At 45.5% G+C, this 18,871-nt stretch overlaps 1 protein-coding gene across 1 annotated transcript in view; it reads right to left on the bottom strand.

Moving 5' to 3' along the window:
* LOC114069845 (voltage-dependent N-type calcium channel subunit alpha-1B-like) overlaps positions 1 to 18,871 on the bottom strand; it is a gene marked incomplete at its 5' end in the record, with an annotated part of 92,886 nt that overhangs the window by 22,785 nt on the left and 51,230 nt on the right. The window contains 4 exons of the mRNA XM_027906922.1: positions 1,943 to 2,015; positions 2,888 to 3,019; positions 7,291 to 7,403; positions 10,476 to 10,588. Of these exons, the coding sequence (XP_027762723.1) occupies positions 1,943 to 2,015; positions 2,888 to 3,019; positions 7,291 to 7,403; positions 10,476 to 10,588 (431 nt within the window). The remainder of the gene's footprint in view (positions 1 to 1,942; positions 2,016 to 2,887; positions 3,020 to 7,290; positions 7,404 to 10,475; positions 10,589 to 18,871) is intronic.

Here is an 18,871-nt window from a genome sequence, read left to right as displayed (position 1 = left end):
TGATGCTAATTTTGCACCAGTCTCACTTGCTCATCATTGAGTGTAACATTCCTGCCATCCCTGCTCAGCACTGACTGAGACACAGCAACATTTTGGGCAGAGCAGCCTTTCCCTTGCCTGGCACAGTCAAAAAATAGCTGCTTTTCGCACATTCAAACAAGCCCACTGGGAGGTGAAGCTCAAACTCCTAAATAGGAAGTTGTCTTTGTGTTTAGGAGATCGAAAAAAGGGAAATGCAAAGGCCAGAGCACGACGTGTGTTGCTGTGATCCGGTCCCACGTGCAGGTTTGGAATGACTGCACATTCCAGGCTGGTCCTCAGCTGCTGGGAGAGGGAATTTCTTGCTGCAGGGTTGGTGCTGATGACAGCAAGGGGCTGAGAGGGAGTCTAGACACAAGGACACACAGTGCAGACACCGACTCTTGCCCTAAATATATAAATATGTAACCTAATGTAATTATCATTATAATAATCGAATAATATCAAAAGGAAGTTCTTTCTATTGTTTCATCATTACATAATAATATATAATGCAATGGTTATTAATAATGTATGTTGTGTATATTATATATTATACAATCATTATTAATATAATACATTGTGTGTGGTATATAATTATTATAATACAAACAAGTGATAAAAATTAAATTATTATTAAAATAATATTATTGTATTTATTGTATGTATTATATAATTAATAATGTTATTGTTATAATATAATATCTAATTGATATAATAAATATTTTTATAATATATAGTATATAATCATATATTTTGTAATAACTATTAATATAGCAATATAATTCTATGTAACCTAATATGATTATCATTATACTAATCAAATAATATCAAAATGAAACTATTGCTATTGTTTTGTTATCATATAATAATATATAGTTAATGCAATGGTCATTAATAATGTAGGTTGTATATATGACATATTATATAATCGTTATTAATATAATACATTGTGTGTGGTATAGAATTAGTATAATAATCAAATGATATAAAATGAAATTATTATTATTATTATTTTTATTTTTATTTTGCTGCATTAATCCAAAAAAATTTTCATCAATCCCTCTAGTTTTTTGCCCTTTTTGGGCCATGGCACTGAAATACAAAATACATAAATTAAGCCTTGCTGAGCTGTGTCAAAGTTGGGATTGGGGTGAAGCCTCAGCCTGAGCCCACGCCAAGAATTCGTGTGGGACAAGGTTATAAATGCTGGGTGAGTTCCACAGACCTGAGAGGGTCACCTGCCCACGGAGCAGCAGCCCCCAGCTTTTACTGAAACACCTGAACTAATTGTTTTTAAAAAAAAGAGACGAAGAAAACAGCTGCAAAATTAGCCTTTTAAACCCAAACATCCCCCAGAGCTGTGAGTTCCTCCTCCCATCTCCCGAACCCGCCCCAGGCCGGTGCCTCTCTCTGGTGGCAGGCAATTCTCACCCAGCATTAACTTCTCTGCAGTTATTACTGAGCAAAATGCTGCCTTATTTCCCTGCTGCCTGGAGCTCCCTCAGGCCTCTCTCTCTGCTCACTCAATTATGGCACAAGTGAAGCAGGTCAAGCCACTGGCTCGCTCCAGGATCACGGACAGGACATTCCACGAGCCACAGCTGGGAGACAACAGCCTGGGCACCCCCAGACTTTAAGAACAGCACAGAAATATCTGGTTTATCGATTTTTTTTTTTTTCCTTCCTGGCAAAAAAAAATAAATCTTTTGTTCTGGTTTTCCTTCATTCCGTAGCATTGATTTTTAATTTGAATTTTTTTTTAATGATGGGTTAATTGATCAGCGAAGCAAAACACGTGAAAAGGAAGGACTTTTTCTCCAAATTCCACAGATTTTTGAGGACATTTTTGCCTTCCATAAGCAAGAAGAGATGCCCAGGAATTTCTCTTCTAACTCTCCCCCAGGCCAAGGTGTGGCTTTACCTGGAATACTGTGAGGATGGCAGCGGGGAAGGTGTCGAAATTGGTGGTGGGAGTTTCATCTTGGAAGTTGAACCTGGAGGGAAGGAAAGAATAAAAAGGAGAGCAGTGAGGGCCAAGCAGCTCCCAGATATCTCCCAATCCCCTGGAACACCCCATAAACCAAGTCAGGGGGCAGCATTGGTTCCACCTGCAGACAACACCCCAGGCCAGCACAGCGGGGAACACGGTGTCTCTCAGAGGATGCTCAACAGAACCATTCAGCAGGAACTCAATCTCATTCCCAGAGAAAATTGTGATGCTTCGAATTTCATTTGCAATTAAAATGAACAATCCAAATCTCAAACGATTTTTGCCGAACAAACCGTTCCAAGGAGTTCTCATCCTCCGCTGCAAAAGCCCAAACTGAAATTACCCTCTTAGTAGATAATTTCTTTTTAATATTTTAAAGATAAAATAGCAATTGACTGAGAGAAAAAAAAAAAAAAAAAAAAGAAGACCAAATAAACCCGTGTTATTTCATTTCAGAATTGATGCTGGAATTGAAATGATAATACTGTGATATTTCGTGCTGCAGAATTCACCACAAGTGGCATTTCTAATGAGGATAATCAGATCCAACAGAACCATGTTTTCCAGCAGAAAAAATATTCCAAGTGAATAAATACATTGTCACCCTGGATATCAGGGAAAGAATTTGCCTTTCCCTTAATAAAAAGTGATGCTTTCCCCAGGCCTGTTTCATTCTGCGTGTATGTGGGGACTGTGGGATGACAAAGGGGGTTTTGGATTAGGGTTGTTCTTTCTTAGGAAAGAGTTCAGCTCCAGGGAAAACACTGGAAAAGGAATTATTTGCCTATAAATTTCTCAGCAGCCCAGGAAGTCTGAGAGGGCAGCGGGATGTGACCCTTCCAGCCCTGCAGCCCCAGGATGAATAACTCGACTTACTGTCCTCCAAAGAGCTGCATCCCCAGCAAAGCAAACACCACGATGAACAGGAACAGCAGGAAAAGCAAACTGATGATGGACTTCATGGAGTTCAGCAAGGAGACCACCAGATTCCTCAGGGAATTCCAGTACCTGTGTTGGAGATCAGAGCAGCCAAGAGAGAACGTGAGTGGGGGAAGAGCCTTTGGTGAGAAATTAATATGAATTATCTCCCAAGTGACAGAACAAGAGGAAATGGCCTCAAGTGGCCCAGAGGAGGTTTAGGTTGGATGTTAGGAAGCATTTCTTCACCAAAAGGGTGGTCAGGCACTGGCACAGCTGCCCAGGGTGATGGTGGAGTCCCCATCCCTGGAGGGATTTAAAAGCTCTGTGGATGTGGCACTTGGGCAGAGTGGTGGCCTTGGCAGTGCTGGTCAACAGCTGGACTTGATGCTTTTGAAGGTCTTTTCCAACCTGATTCTATGATTTTCTTATTATAAAAAAGGAGGAGAATGACAGGGAATATCAGCATCTTTAAACTCCCTTCTACTGTTGGAAAACACAGCTCACAGAGTGGCAACATCTGCTGGAGCATCCCGAGGGCAGAGATGATCACTGGGGGTGTGTGCACCCACACAGAGCAGTCTGTGTGGTGAATGTTTGGATCAGTTCCTCAGAAACCCCTTTCCTGGGATAGATTTTGACCTTTTGGCATCTTCTCACCCAGCACAGCAGCCAGATGAGAACTAAAATGCCCCGAATCAGCAGGGGTGTCAAAAGGGTATCAGTATCATGAAGGTGACACTGAAGGTGGGAACAGTGAATCCAGCTCTCCATAACACACACATCAGGAATAAACAGCTCATTCCCACCAGGACATCTTTGTGGTGTGTCCTTCCAACCCATCCAATGCCAGGATCAACCAGTGGATTTAAATTCCCACATGTTTAAACATTCCTGTGGGAGTTTCACACACAAACACATCAGTGCCCGACGATGCCCTCAGGTGTTCAGGACAGAGCCTTGGAGGAGGAGGAGAACAAATCCAGGGTGATAATTCCAAGGTGACAAGAGGGAATGGCTCAGCCTGAATCCTGACTGACACATCCAAGCCACAACACTGCAGATGGTTTGTTTTTTGTCTCCCCTGTGCCCCGACACAGCCCCTGGCACATCCCCAGGCGGGAACGTGGAGGGATGGTGTGCTCGGAAACAGCTCTGTCCTGGCTTCATTGCCCTGCTGAGAACAGGCAGGGAGGTTTATATTGGGAAAACTAATGAGTCAGGAAATGCAGAAAGAAAGAACTATGAAGCTCTTTGACAAGCTCCTTTTGGATCCAGGTTCCTGTGGAACAACGGGGTTGGAACAGGCAGAGGGAAAGGAGGGATTTAGAGCCATTTCACGTGTCCTCTGCTCCAAGTTGGGAGTCTGAGGCCGTGGGGGTGTGGGTGGGAATTTTCCCCTCGTTTTTCTCCATTGGCTTCTCTCATTTCCACTGCCTGGTGCTGGGAGCTGCCCTGCAGAGCTGAATCCCTGCCCTGAGCATCCTCCTGCTGCAGTTTGGGGCTGGATCCACACCGTGAGCTCATTCCTACAGTGTGGCTGCGGGTCCCCAGCAGAAGGCAGCCCATGGATTTGTCAGATCTGCTGATGGGGAGAGAAGCTCAGAGCTTGAGTCACCATCCCCTTTCCTTTGTCTTTGTTTTCCCCTCTTCCTTCCCTCAGGTGTAGCTGGGAGGAACATGAACCACCTCACGTTCCTCTGTGCTGGGGAACAGCCACATCCATCCCAGGAGAAGCAGGATCTTACACTCCCATTCCAAGAAAACTGACTTCCATAAGGAGCTGCATTTCTGCAGATGCCAGTCCCTGTTCAGCCCAGCCATGGCAAAGACAAGCACATGAAGCTGTTTTGCCCTCATGCTCCTGGTTGAATTTTAGCCCCTCTCAGTCTGTATCCCCTCCTGGTGGATCCTGCTGGCACCTTTCAGGCTGGCTGGAATTCCACTTTTTAACTCTTGCTGTCCATGGTCACACTGATTTGGGAATCAAAAGCTCTCATCCCACTGATTATTCAAAGCAGGAGGACTGAGTTTAGCCCCGTTGGTTAAAACCTGGTCCTAAGAACACCAAGGACCAAGGTCAGGTTCAAAGCCTTTTTTGGGCCATTGACTTAAGAGATCCTTGGGGGTCCCTTCCAAATGAGAATATTCTGTGATTCTGGGACTGCAGTTGGCTTCTGCTGAACACAGAGGGCAAATAAACCAGGGCAGGGAGTTTCAGAGACAAATTCCTGCAGAAGAGATGGAAAAAGGAGACAGAAAACTACTGAGGGTCAGGGTGTTCTCACAGCAAAGACTGTAATGAGAGAGTGTGAGCAGAATCTGTGCCTGGTAACAGCGTTTTTGGTGTCTCTTGTGAGTCATGAGAGGATCAAACAGCAGGATCATCCCGTGGGAGCTGCAGGGATGTGGCTGCTGGTCACGCAGTGAGCGCAGGTGAAAACTCCACATGATCACGTCGAGGGAACATCAGGAGCAGGGGGGTGACAATGTCCTGAGCAAGGGGGAGCCCTGGGCTTGGTTTGTTAAGTTAAATCTCTTCTCCCAAGAAATGAGCAACAGGACAAAGAGGAAACAGGCTCCAACTGTGCTGGGAGGGTTATCAGGGAAAAGTTTTTCTCTGAGAGGCTTGTCCAGCCCTGGCACAGCTGCCCAGGGCAGTGGTAGAGTCCCCCATCCCTGCAGGGACTTAAAAGCCATTTGGATGTGGCCCTTGGGGACAGGGGTAAGTGGTGGCCTTGGCAGTGCTGAGGGAACAGTTGAATTTGAGGCTCTTGAAGGTCTTAAAAGTCTTTTTCAACCTAAAGAGTTCTTGGGATTCATCCCTTCATCCTGCTGGCTACAAGGAACAGCCAAAATCTTATTTTTTTGGTGAGTTTTAACTTCCAAAAATGGCCAAAAATGTTGAAAAAGCACAACACACAATCAGACACAGTAAATCTCAGCTTGGGATAAAATTATCTGCTGTTGGTAAATTGCTCTGAATTTCCCACAGAACCAGGAGCTTTCCATACATGAGATTAGTGCAAAGGTAAACTGCAGTGACATTTTTGGTGCAGGTACCCACCTCTTTTACCAGACAATCACAGAACTTCCTGTTTCCACCCCCTTTTTCCCAGAATACAACAGATGACACCCTATCACACACAAATCTGGGATCTGCAGATATAAATCAGCAACACCCCCCCCCCCCAGTGCCAACAAAAGCTGGACCTTTGAACAGCTTCCAGAGTACCTGGTGACTTCCAATTATTGTTCTGTTCAAATGCCATCACCTGGGCCTTATTTATTTAGGGCAGTCGTGTATGAGGGGTATTTTTGGCAGGAGTTCTTATTCCTCCTTCTGCTACTTCGAGCCAAGGAGTATTAAGAGGGTGATGGAAAGAAGGGAGAGCTGAGGAGGCAATGGTGGAAAACAACAACAGGAACACCTAAATATGTCATCAATTTGCACAGCACAGTCTCAAAACCCTGCAGAAATGGCTCTAGATGGGTTTCTAAATGGCACAGGAGCTGTTTGCTGATGCCAGAGCACATTAATGTGAGGCAGGAGCACGAAAACAACGGGAAAAGCTGTGGCAGCACAACTCCAGGGAAAACTCAGCCTCCCAGACGTGCCCAGAGCAGACACAGCACAGGCAGCAGCAAAACTCTGTGTATTTGTGTCAGCACAGGGGCTCAGGCACCAGGATTTAGCAGCCAGCAATACCCAGGGTAGATGGTTTTCCAGTGCCCAAATACTTCAGGAGCAGCAGATGAGGACAGCAAGCAGCTGATGGGACTTAAAAAGTCAAGAAGATATTTGTTTCTTTTACCACAAAAGCTAAGGGGTAACAGAATGAGATTTTTGTTTTAAACCAGTTTAGGAACAAAGGAAAAAAAAGTGTATTTTCCTGCAGCCCATTCATTACACTGTGGAACCTTCTGCCCAAGGGCAGAAAAGCCTGTACAGGAGGCTGGGGAAAAAAAGGGCTGTTAAAAATCTTTGTGGATGCAAAGACAGGCTCAGGAACTCCCCAGATTTCCAGCTGCCAGGAACCCCCATTGCCCAGCCAAGGAAAGGGGCAGTTCTGCATCTGCAGTTTCCTTCTGCTCCTGCTCCCATCAGGACCCTCCTGCTCCCATCAGGACAGACAGGGCTTTTGTGCCAGCAAAACCAGGGGTTTGGGGCTTTGCTTTGTTGTTTTTTTTTCCCTCCAGCTTCTGGTAATTGATTTATTTTATTGTTTATAAATATAAATATATAACAATACATAAATATATAAACAAAAAGTACACTCCTCCTTATTGTGGGGCTGGTTATCCAGATTTCAGGTGGTGCTAAAAGCCTGCTGTGAGAGTGAAAAGGGAGTTGGACTTACTTTGTTACTTTGAAAATCCTCAGCAGCCTAAGTGCCCTCAATACGCTGATGCCAAATGAGGTTCCTGGTTTCACTGCAGCCCAAATAACTTCAAATATACTTCCCACGATGACCTGCAAGAAGAAGGTTTTTTTTTTAATATACACAAGGCAAAACTTCTGCTTATTCCTCTGAGGAGAGCCCAGGGCTCAGAGCTCAGGCTGGGATGGTTTTCTTTGGAAAACTTCAGGAAAATCATAAATTGCCCAGGAGCACTGGAAATCCTTATCCCAGCTTTCTGCAGTCCAGACTGAAAAAGGGAGCAGAACACATTGTGGTCTCCTTTGCACAGTTAGGAACTTGTTGCTTTCTTCTCCAGCAATCAAACTACCTTAAAATAACCTTTTTTGAATGTCACTGCTTTATTATTGCATTTTTTTAACACTGACTCAGCTGCAAATGCCAACACTTCGTTTTCCCACCCCAACCAGTGGGTCTGAACAGAGATCCAGGGGGGCACTGCCCCATCCTTCCCTGCCCATCAGGAGGACTAAAAATCTTCACCTGCAGCAGAGCAGTGAAGCTCCGGGTGAGATCCACCAGAAACTTCTGGCAACTGAGAGCAGTTTAGGAGAGCAATTAAAGCAATTGCTGTTCTGAGACCCAGCAAAGCCTCCAGCACACACATCCAATCGGCTGCCTCAGGGCGTTGAAAAAAATTGTCCCAAAATCAAGGTGGATTTTTTTTAAGTTCTGTTTTGTTTTGGCTGGTGGGTTTAAGCACGGCAGGGAATTAACCTGAAGCATCGAAATAAAACCTTCTGCGAAATCCTTCCTTACCACAAGGACAAAGCAGCAATGGGTTAAGCACAGCTGGAAAAGGGCAATTATCTCCACCCAGGTTGCTGCACAGTTAATAAGATAAAACAGGCCTTTCACTGCCAATTGCTGTTATTGCTCACATTAACCCAGCCTTTCAGAGCTCCCGCTGCCCCTGCTCCCCACTTGGGGCAAAACACACCATAAACATGCTCAGCAGAACAGCAGCAAGCAGCTGGTTTGGGCAGGGGGAGGGAATGTTAACGGGGAGCCAGGGCTGGGTGTGATGCCTGAAAGAAACGCTGCGCCCTGAGCTTCGAGAAAATGCAGAGAGGCAGCAGCTGCTCATCCCTTTTCTCCCATCTGAAAAAGAAGGAGCTAAAACTTCTCTCCCACAGCTTCTTCACTCTTGGGAATCCCTCGTGAATCAGCAAAACCCCTTCCCTTAGACCTTCCACATGTTACCCTGGTAATTAATTTTCTTGGCATCCCAGCAGGGCCTCCTGGGAGCCTGTTTCACATGAGACCCCTCTGGACTGTTACTCCCAAGGCTGATGTTGCTCTGATTTGTCCTCTCACTGTTTGCATTTGAGTGGTTTCATCCCGATGGTTTGTCAGACTAAACTGGCTACAGATCCGTGTGATGTTCCAAGGGGGGGTGAAGGCACTGAATTAATTCTGGGGGCTGGAAGGTGGGTGAGGAGGAGGAAACACAGACAGAAGTAGGATCCCTGTGGATTCTCCGAAGCAGGAAGAATTAGAAACAGATCAACAGCTTCAACCTCCCGGGAAAACACTCACAAAGCTCATTGCCAGTGCTGCACAAACCCCAGAGTGACACAGAGAGACACTGGGGGGTTTGTCTTTGGCTGAGAGCAAGCTCCTAAATCGCCTGTCCCTGACTGCCAGGTGCAAGGTCTTGTTGTGGAAGGAGCATCCTGGAATCCAGGGATCCAAGGAAACCTAATCCATCGGTGAAAGTCACCAACCGAGTGCCTGCTACTTGGGAATTTAAACGAGGTGGTGACACCCTTAAGGGACTACTGTGCTCTGGTTTCTCTGGTGAAAGTTGGGGTTCTGTGCCTTATCCCTTGGGCTGGGCAGGCAGGGAGAGGCACCTACACATCCCAGTATCCTGAGGAGACCCCCACGCGTGGGGCAGCCTCATGTAACCCCTGGGGCTGTGGTTTCATCTCAAAGTCAGTTGACTCTGAGCTTTCCAGCCCTCAAAAACAGAGTAAACTGGCTCCACTTGTAGCCTCGGGTTGAGGAGAGGTCGCTTCCTGAAGGTGAGAATCCCTCCTGCCTCGTGGGAGTTTTGCTCCGCAGGGGAGAGGAATCATTCCCAGCATTTTGGCAGACAAAGGCCGGAACCAGCAGACTGAATCTTAGAGAGAAGGGCTGCATGACGTGCGCAGTGACCTGAACCATTCTCCCCTTGCCCCTGGCTGTATCAAAAGCTTCGTATCTGCTTTGTTACAGAAACCTCCCAGCCCGAATCCTGCTCTGCCCACGCTGCAGATAAGAGAAGCCAAGTTATCCTCTGTGAGGACAGATTACAGCCTAATAGCTTTTAATGAATAAATTACCATCCCCGCGCCGTGTTCTTTGTTAGATGGAACCAAAAGCAGCCCCGCTCTTCACACTTCAGAGCTGTAGTTTGAGCCCGGACTTCTGGCTGTGAATTATTGCCTTCCTGCCACAAATCATGTGTTTACTCTTCTCCTTCTGGGCACTGCAAAGTGCTGCCCGTGTGTCTTGAGGTAAAGACCATTAAAGGGATGACAGAGGAGATGAGCAGGAAGATGTGTGGGGATGGGTGTTTTGGTTTTTTTTTTGTCTTTCGATCACCTCATTTAAATGGGAGGGAGAATCTCCCGGCAATCAGAGCCTCCGAACACCCCGGAGTTTGCCGAGGAAATGAAATCCCCAGCTGTCACTTTGCTTCGAAAAGCATGATAAGTAGGGGAAGCTTAATGTGTTTCACCGCAGTTAATTTACACAACGACTGCTCCCCGCAGAAGAAACACTCCCGGCAGCGTTTCCCGTGGATTGCCACACCCACCCTTGAATGCCCAACCTGCTGGACGACAGGAGAGCCACACAGGAGCTTTGTGCAAGGACGTGGAGTGGCAGAACAAGGCGGGATGGTTTCATGCTTAGAGAGAGGGAAGAAATCCTTCCCTGGGAGGGTGGGGAGGGGCTGGGATGGAATTCCCAGAGAAGCTGTGGCTGCCCCATCCCTGGAAGTGTCCAAGGCCAGGTTGGACGGGGCTTGGAGCAACCTGGGCTGGTGGAAGGTGTCCCTGTCCATAGCACGAGGTTGGAATGAGATGATTTTTAAGGTCCCTTCCAACCCAAACCATCCTGTGATTCATCTTACTCACCCCAAAGTCAAAGCAGTTGAATGAGGAGTGGAAGTAGTTCCTTGGTCCCAGCCCATACATCTTCAAAGACATCTCAGTGAGGAACAGCCCCAGGAAAACAAACTCTGCGAAATCTGGAAAGGGGGAAAAAGAGATTAAATTAGTCCACGAGACCCTGGTGGGCAGAGATCTCTTCAGGTGGGGAGCAATGGTGTTTTTGCACAACCCAGAGTGACTCCTGGCAGGAGGAAATCCCTCTGCAGTGACAAACAAGACCCAGAGGAGAGTTTATCACCATAGTTTCTGTGTGTATGTGAGCTGTGCTGTGGGATGGCATTAAATAATATTCTCATTGCTTTTATAAAGAAATTTCAAAGGAAACCTCTGGATCTACTGTTTCTAAAGGTCTAATCTAATTGCACAGATCACATTTTGCAGTGGTATGTTTGGGCCTTCTGTACTCACAAGAGATGGACACTTTTGGGTGTGGGGTGTTGAGTTTCTGTAACATCCTCTGCTGATAAAAATACCTCCCTGCCCAACAGAACTGCTGACTCTGAGGGCTCATATTCAGAGGTGTTGTGTCTACTGTTACCACATTTATTTTTATTATGCCTTTATAGCCCTATAACTGTGGAAGAGCAAGCTCTGTTTCCTTTGGCTTCACATATCACAGGCAAATAGGCTGTGAAGCTTTGGATGGGAAAAATTTATCACCTGTGATGAAACAAAGGGCTGGAGACTTCAGTTTCTAGCTGATGTTTTCAGGACTACAGAAGCTACAGAATATACCACCTTTGGCATTTTAAGTTTGGATCTGGAGGCCAATTAGCAACAGCAAGAATAGAATGTTAAAAACAAACAAAAAAAAAAGGGGCAAAAAACGCCTCCACTACCAAAAAAAACCCACAAGAGAATAAGGCAAAGCTCTCTTTCTGGAGAAGAGATGAAGAAAAGAATCAAACCTCAAAGGGTGGATGGAGATCAATCACCTCTCTTAGTTCAGCACAGGAGGCTCTTGGATGTTGGAGCAGCAAAGTTTCCTGGAATTTCAGTTTTATGGTTCCAGGAATGATAAAGACAAGATGGTGCCAAACTTTCCTCAAAGGTGCACAAGGACAGGCAGGGGGTGAGGGATACGAGTAGGAACAAGGGAATTTTCAGCTGAATAATCCTGAATTGCAGGGCTTTGTAAACTGGGGAAGCAGCTCCGATCCCTGTGAGCAGGGACAGCCCCCAGGGAATGGCTGGAGCTGTGTCAGGGCAGGGTTAGGCTGGATTTTGGGAAAAGGTTCTTCCCCCAGAGGGTGGTTGGCACTGAACAGGCTCCCCAGGGCAGTGGGCACAGCCCCAAGGCTGCCAGAGCTCCAGGAGGGTTTGGACAACGCTCTGAGGGACAGGGTGGGATTGTTGGGGTGTCTGTGCAGGGCCAGGGGTTGGACTGGATGATCCCTGTGGATCCCACAGAAGGTATTCCACGATTCTATCATTCCATGACTTCCTGCAACAGGTGGCTTCAGGAAATGAGTGTGAGGAGGGGATGAGGGTCCTCCCAAAGTGCCTGGAGTTCCCTCCACTCTCAGCCTTGCACGTTCCTATGGAGTGAGCACAGCTGGCCCAGGTCCTGTTTTACACTGATGGGTGTCCTTGGAAATTGCTTGGCAAATACACTTTCAATTAGCAACCAAAAAAAAAGGGAGGGTTAAATCTTAAATGAAAGACAGTCCTGGAATATCATGGGCATAAAGGGAACTGAAATCCAGGAAGCTTTAATTACAGGAGAAAGGTTTTATTAACACCTTAGTGAGGAGCCTGCAAGGACACTTCTGCCAACATTTGCACGAGGGGAGGAAACATCAGGAGAGTATAAATTGTTCTGTGCCACCTCCTCTCCTTGAAAGCAGAAGCAATGTCATTAAAGGAGAATATAAGGGCAGTGTGTTCACACTGGAGGAGTAAGATGACAGAGTAGGAGATCTGAATTCTCCATAGTTATGCTGGCAATCCAAAATATCCATCTCTCAGCTCAGGTGAGACCCCTCCTGCAGAGCTGCCTCCAGCTCTGGGGTCCAACATCAGGAGGACGTGGAGCTGTTGGAGCAAGTCCAGAGATGGCCATGGAGATGCTCCAAGGGCTGAAGCCCCTCTGGAGCCAGGCTGGGAGAGCTGGGGGGGTTCACCTGGAGAAGAGAAGGATCCAGGGAGACCTGAGAGCCCCTTCCAGGGCCTAAAGAGGCTCCAGGAGAGCTGGAGATGGACTTTGGTTTCACACTCAGCCCAATGGTGTCATGGGAATGACTTCCATGGGAAGTCTCCCTGTCCCAAGGATTGGTATCAAAGCAATGCTTTGAAGTTGGTGGCCTTGTTTAATTAGCTGACAAAAAATCATCGGGAGAGGTTGTAGATTCTACAGAGAACAAAGCTCAGCCTCCACATGTGTCCCAGCTCAGTCTGGCAGGACATTTTTACCCTTTTCTCTGTCCACCAAACTCACCTTTCAGAGTTACATGCCAGGGACACCCCATATTCCTCCAATAACAAAAATACTTGTAAGTGTTTTCTAACTGTAATTTTCACCAACATATCCCAATGCACTTTGCCAAGACAATTATCATTGTTTCAAAAGGATAAAGGAAACAAGGATTAATGTTCAGTCACCCGTCCAGCAGAAGGCTAAATAAAACCAGGTATCAGCAAGTGCAATGTTCCATCATCAGCCTGGCACATCCTCCAAACACACGTGCAAAACCAGAATATCATAGGAGAAAAGAGCTGGAAAATGGCCTTTCTAAGCAAAACAGAACCAAGAAATATTTGATTATATAAAAAAAATGAAATAAAAACAATGGGAAATGTTTAAAACTCAGAACATTGAAAAAGCATCTTCCTTCTGCTGCTCTTGAAAGAGCCCCACTCGTGCTTTCACAGATGATGAATCCCATCAGGATCAGAGCTCAGAACTGGCAGCAGGAGCTGCATCCCAGCAGGTACCAGATGCTACAAATCACAGCCCAGTGAGGAGAAGGGATGAAGGCAAGGAAAATACAGACACAGAGAACTCCTCGGGCAGAAGGGACTGACTCAGTGAATCAGCTGCTGCAGCAGAAGGATCAGACACACAATTCCTTCTGAGATGGCCCTGCCTGTGTAATTGAAAATGCAATTTTGTTGTTTGGACCTCCTGGTATTCAGACCCCACGTGTAATCAAATCTGCCTTAAGCAGAAGCATTTTGTGATGTGATTTAAGGAGAAGAAGTTTGATAGAAATGCTCTAATTTCGTTTCAGATCGGTGCTCTTGGCAAAGGCCAACACACATTACACCCATCACCCCACGTGTTTGAATTTGACAGTTCCCAGCCCTTTTTTGTCCAATACCCAGGGATTAATTCCATTTCTGCCCCTTCTCGAAGTCCATTGTCATCAGAAGCAGGTGCTGAGCCTGACACTTCGGTTTCCTCTCCTCATCCTCCTCACACGTTAAACCAGCCAGGAGAACCTCAAAGCACAGCTTCCTCCTCTTTGACCAAGCAGATGTGAAATGTTCAGCAGACACAAATAAATATGCTCCAGAAAGCCTTTTCCTTGCCAATCCTCCATATTGATATCCAGAGGGGAACTGGTCACCTACTTCAAAGGCAACCACAGCATCACAAAAGGCTCAATTGCCCCAAACACCAAGTTTTGTTCCCAGGCCAATGATGGTTAAAAAAGTGTTTGCAAATATTGTGTTTATCAGAAAAGAGACACTCTGGATTTTGGTTTTATACAGACATAAATTAAGGAGCCAGTTAAGGATCCCTGCAGTTTTAGTTGGAGGAAAAAAAAAGGAGAGAGTTGCTCCACAAAAGGCATCAGAAAAGGCCTAATTGCCCCAAACAAATGGTTCAGCCTTGCATGGGAAGGGGAGGCATTCTTAGGCCATAATGGCTAAAAAAGTGTTTTCAAATACTGTGTTTTTCAGAAAAGAGACACTCTGGATGATAATCATGGGTGGCTGCATGAAAAAATACACTTTTATAGGGAGCTGTAGTTTATTTAACCAAAGGTCCCTGTCTCAGTGAGCAGTGTCCATGTGCAGTAGGAGAGAATTCCTAGTTGGCACTGGCGTCCTTCCAATCAAGAGAAGGAAAATCTCTGATCAAATTTGGGGATAATTACAGAGCATAAAGTATGTCCTGTTATCCATCACACCACAAGAATTCAAAGGATTTCTCATCAGCTCTTTCAGTCAGACCAAAGAAATCCCAAGCCTCTCTCTGAAGCTCCTTACAGCTCTTTTTCCAAAGCACTTGTAGTGATGTGGAATATCAAGCAGGGAAAGCTAATCAGAACAATTCAAAACAGAAAAGTTAAAAGAAAAGACCAAGGGAAAAATAAATCAATGCAGACCCAGAGGCTTTTACCAACTGTTCCTTAAGTAAAATTAATTTGTAATGTAATTAAACTTTTCCCCAGAGGGACAGGTATAATTGAATTAGAGGTGCCTGGGTAGAGTTTCAGGATTTAGAGGATCCTCCCAGACTTTACCACGCTCCTCTCCCACTGCTGCACTTCACAAAAAGCCTCATCAGTTCATTTCCAAGCACCTTCCATCAAATAACACAATTAGAATTTGTTTCTCTCTTGCTCTACACCAGACCAGCCAAATCCTGCTCCTCTGTAGTGAAGTTTTTTCCTCATGGATTAACTTTAAAGCCATTTTTAAACTCTTGTCACTCTTACAGTTAAAGGATTTTGCCAAGTATTCCAGGAGCTGTTTAAATCCCCTGGTTTTGTGCTGTCTTGTTCTGCTGGTATCTAATGATCTGAGCACAAATCTTGGGTTTTCAAGGAGAATTCCTTGAGGGCTCAACCCCAGCTGGGCTCCTTCAAAATGTGTGTGTTGTAGAGTTATTCCAGCAGGAGAGAGAGAGGAGAGCCAAGTCCAGTCTGACCAAAACAACCAGACAAGTCCCACACATCTGAAGGCATAAAATATTCCCTGAGTTCAATATTAAAGGTGAGATGAACAGCAAAGATGGTGCTGTGAAAACTTTCCCTCAGGAAAAGGGATAGAAAGCTGCAGGTCATCAGTAATACAAAGACATTATGGATAAGGCAGACCAAGGACAATCCTCCCCAGAATGAGCCCACGGTGTCTCTGCTTCATCTTGGAGAAAACTTAACTTAAAAAAACCCAAACCAAACCAAAACAAAATCCGAACAAGAAAAAAACAAACAAACAAACAAACAAAAAACCCACAGCAGACCAAAATTATCTAGCGTGTGTTAGGATTTCCAGGAGGGCCATTCATGGAGAGATTTAGATTAGATGTTAAGATTGTTTAATCAGAGGGTGGGCAGGCCCTGGCACAGGTTGCCCAGAGAAGCTGTGGCTGCCCCTGGATCCCTGGAAGTGTCCAAGGCCAGGATGGAGCAACCTGGGCTAGTGGAAGGTGTCCCTGCCCATGGCAGGGGTGGAACTGGATGATCTTTAAGCTTCTTTCCAACTCAAACCATTCTTTGATCTCTGGCCTTTATTGTCTGTGTCCCAGCAACTAATCTTGTACCACCTATTTAAAGACCTCTTTAATACTTAAACCTGTCCAGGAACATCCACAAACCCTCTGATTCCTCGGATATTCTGGTTTTGTCTGTGCCCCAACTCTGTGCTGCCCCTCACCCAGTTCCAGTGCTGTTTCCATCACTGTTTATTTGCAGCCACTAATCTTTCTATTAGTGAATTTAAGGGATGGATTTGGGAAACACCCATCCAGGTGTTTCCTTATTGACAAGGGACACTCAGGAGGTCTTACAAGGAAATCATCGCACAGTGATGAAAAGACAAGCCACAGGAAGCACCTCTGGCTGGGAGGATGCTGAGAATTTAACTCCCAAGAAATCCCACATTTCTTTTGGGATTTCCTCACTCTTCCATTAAATATAAGGCTGTGGGATCCCTCACTCTCAGCTCAATGATCCTCTCTAACACCAAGAAATAAAAGTTTGCTGCTCAAGTGTTTCTGAAACAAATTGACATTACTGGGTGTTATGGACACAGAGCTCCCAAAAAATGCATCCACCCCAATCCCTTATTCCAGGCACAACACCATTTCAACCTTCCCTGGTTTTTTGTCTTAGCTGAGGAATGTTGGATGCTTAATTTGTGGCCTCTGTCCCAGATAAATTTCCCACCTGGAGGTGCCTCTTTAATTCTAACAGACAGAAACATCACTTCCAGCTCTCCCAGGAACATGGAGTGGAATTTGCTGGCTCATGGATTTCTTTGTGTTTCCTTAGAAAAGTTACTGCAGAAGGTGCTCCCAAAACTGAGTCTTGTAAATCTGAAGTTTTTGGAGTTGAAAGACTTCAAGTGTGGGGTTTTTTCCTAGGCATTTAGTCCTGATTCAAGAGGAAATCCTAATCCTCAAATTTCTAATTACTCTGCCAATCTAGCTTATTAATTCCTCTGTAAATTTAGGTAATGAATAAGCAAGACTGACTTCTCTGGATAGTCTGTCTCTCTTTTCAGTCTAAATCTTGCCAAAAAAAAAAAAAAAGCCAAACCCAGACTTGAAAGAAGTTCCTGTCCTTCTTATGCATCTCTCATTACAGCTCCATTTACCTGATGGTATTAAATATTTCAACAAATATTAATAAGGACATTTTTGATGTCAGAGCAGTTGGTATTCTTGACCTTTTGGGTCTATAAAAAAAAAAAACTTCAAAAGTTTGCTTCTTTGTAATAAGGTAAGACCTGAGGATCTGAGGCAAGAAGTATTTAAGTCTCTAATTTATATAGAAATCAAGGAAAATTAGGCAGATAAGTATCTCTAAAGATCTAAGCTGAAATGATCAGACTGTTTGAAATATTTGTTGTTTTTTTTTTTCCTAGTCTTCTGTTCTCTTCTTTCAGAAGTTTTACTTCACCAATTCTGATCTGCTCCCATCTCAATATCAAGCGTTGAACAAAAAGATTTGGTCCTGGCCATTTTACAGAGGCAGAAGTGGCCAAACAAATGGCCCCGACTTCCAGAAATGAACTCCCCATCCCTTCCCTTCAGAAGGGGAAATTTGTGGTGTTCCACTTTCAGTGTCACCCTGTCCTTTCCCAGGGAATTTCTACAAGTTTGCCGGGAGTTTTTAGGTTTTCATTTTGGGGTTTAAGTTTTCAAGGAGTCATAGCCTACAACCTTCATTAAAATACACAAAAAGCTCTGTCCCCCCCACCTTCTACATTTCTTTAAAACAGGTTTTGTGAGCCCAGGGAGACACTGTGAGGTGTAAAGGCTGAGAGGGCAGAAAACCTCCTCCATTTATTATTCATCATCAGACAAAAAAATCACATTTCAAAAGCACTTCTAAACCATCTGAACTGAACTGGCAGGTGACCACAGGCGAAAATAAAAGCTTTAGCACAAATACAGTGTAATTTTCTCTCTGGTGTTATTTCCTTTACGGATTTTCACAGAGGGCACCGTGACATCCCTCCCACTAATCACAGCCCGTCAGTGAGGAGGGCACACAACCAAAAAGGATCTTCTGTAAAGTTGTAACCTTTTAAAGACCGTGCCAGTAATCACTAGGCTGTGGGGAAGTCGTGTGGGGTTCCATCAGCACAGACAGAGGTTTTTATCTCCCACGTGGCGCTGCCCCAGGGACACCAGAGCTGGCAGAGCTTTGTGTCCCCAGCAGGAGCCACCCCTGGGTGCAGATGGAAGCGGCACCAATTTGCAGTTCTCTGGGCAGACACAGGTTGGGCAGAGCAACCTGCCTTTCCCCAGGCAGAGCATCACTCCCCCTCCTTTATGTCTGATCCAGAACAAATCCTCCTTCCTGTAGGATTTACATCTGGTTGAATCAGAAGATTGAAATAACCTTTGGGATATCGTTCCCGTCTCAAACCAACACCCTGTCCTGGGGGAATTCTTCTCAATTGTGTGATTGAATGACTGGAAATGTGATTTGAAAGAGAATTGGGATTGTTCAGGCTGGAGAAGAGAAGATTTGGGGTGACCTATTTGTGGCTTTCCAGGACCTGAAGGAAGCCTAAAGAAACATGGAGAGAGACAATTTACAAGGGCCTGGAGGGACAGGACACAGGGAATGGCTTCAAACTGTCAGAGGGCAGGGTTAGATGGATATTGGGAAGAAATTCTTCCCTGTGAGGGTGGGGAGGCCCTGGCACAGGTTGCCCAGAGAAGCTGTGGCTGCCCCATCCCTGGAAGTGTCCAAGGCCAGGTTGGACGGGGCTTGGAGCAACCTGGGCTGGTGGAAGGTGTCCCTGCCCATGGGTTGGAATGAGATGAGCTTTAAGTTCCCTCCCAACCCAAACCATTCCATGGTTCTGTGACTTATAAATTACTAGAACCACTGACTAAAGCATTTCTGAGCCTGTGCTGAGGTGACACTTGGGAAGATGAACCCCCAGAGCTC

The sequence above is a fragment of the Empidonax traillii genome, unplaced genomic scaffold (assembly GCF_003031625.1).
Source record: "Empidonax traillii isolate 1590-97213 ecotype Southwest subspecies unplaced genomic scaffold, ASM303162v1 scaffold1374:size120139, whole genome shotgun sequence".
Classification (NCBI taxonomy): domain Eukaryota; kingdom Metazoa; phylum Chordata; class Aves; order Passeriformes; family Tyrannidae; genus Empidonax; species Empidonax traillii.
This window is presented reverse-complemented; position numbering and strand designations above follow the sequence as displayed.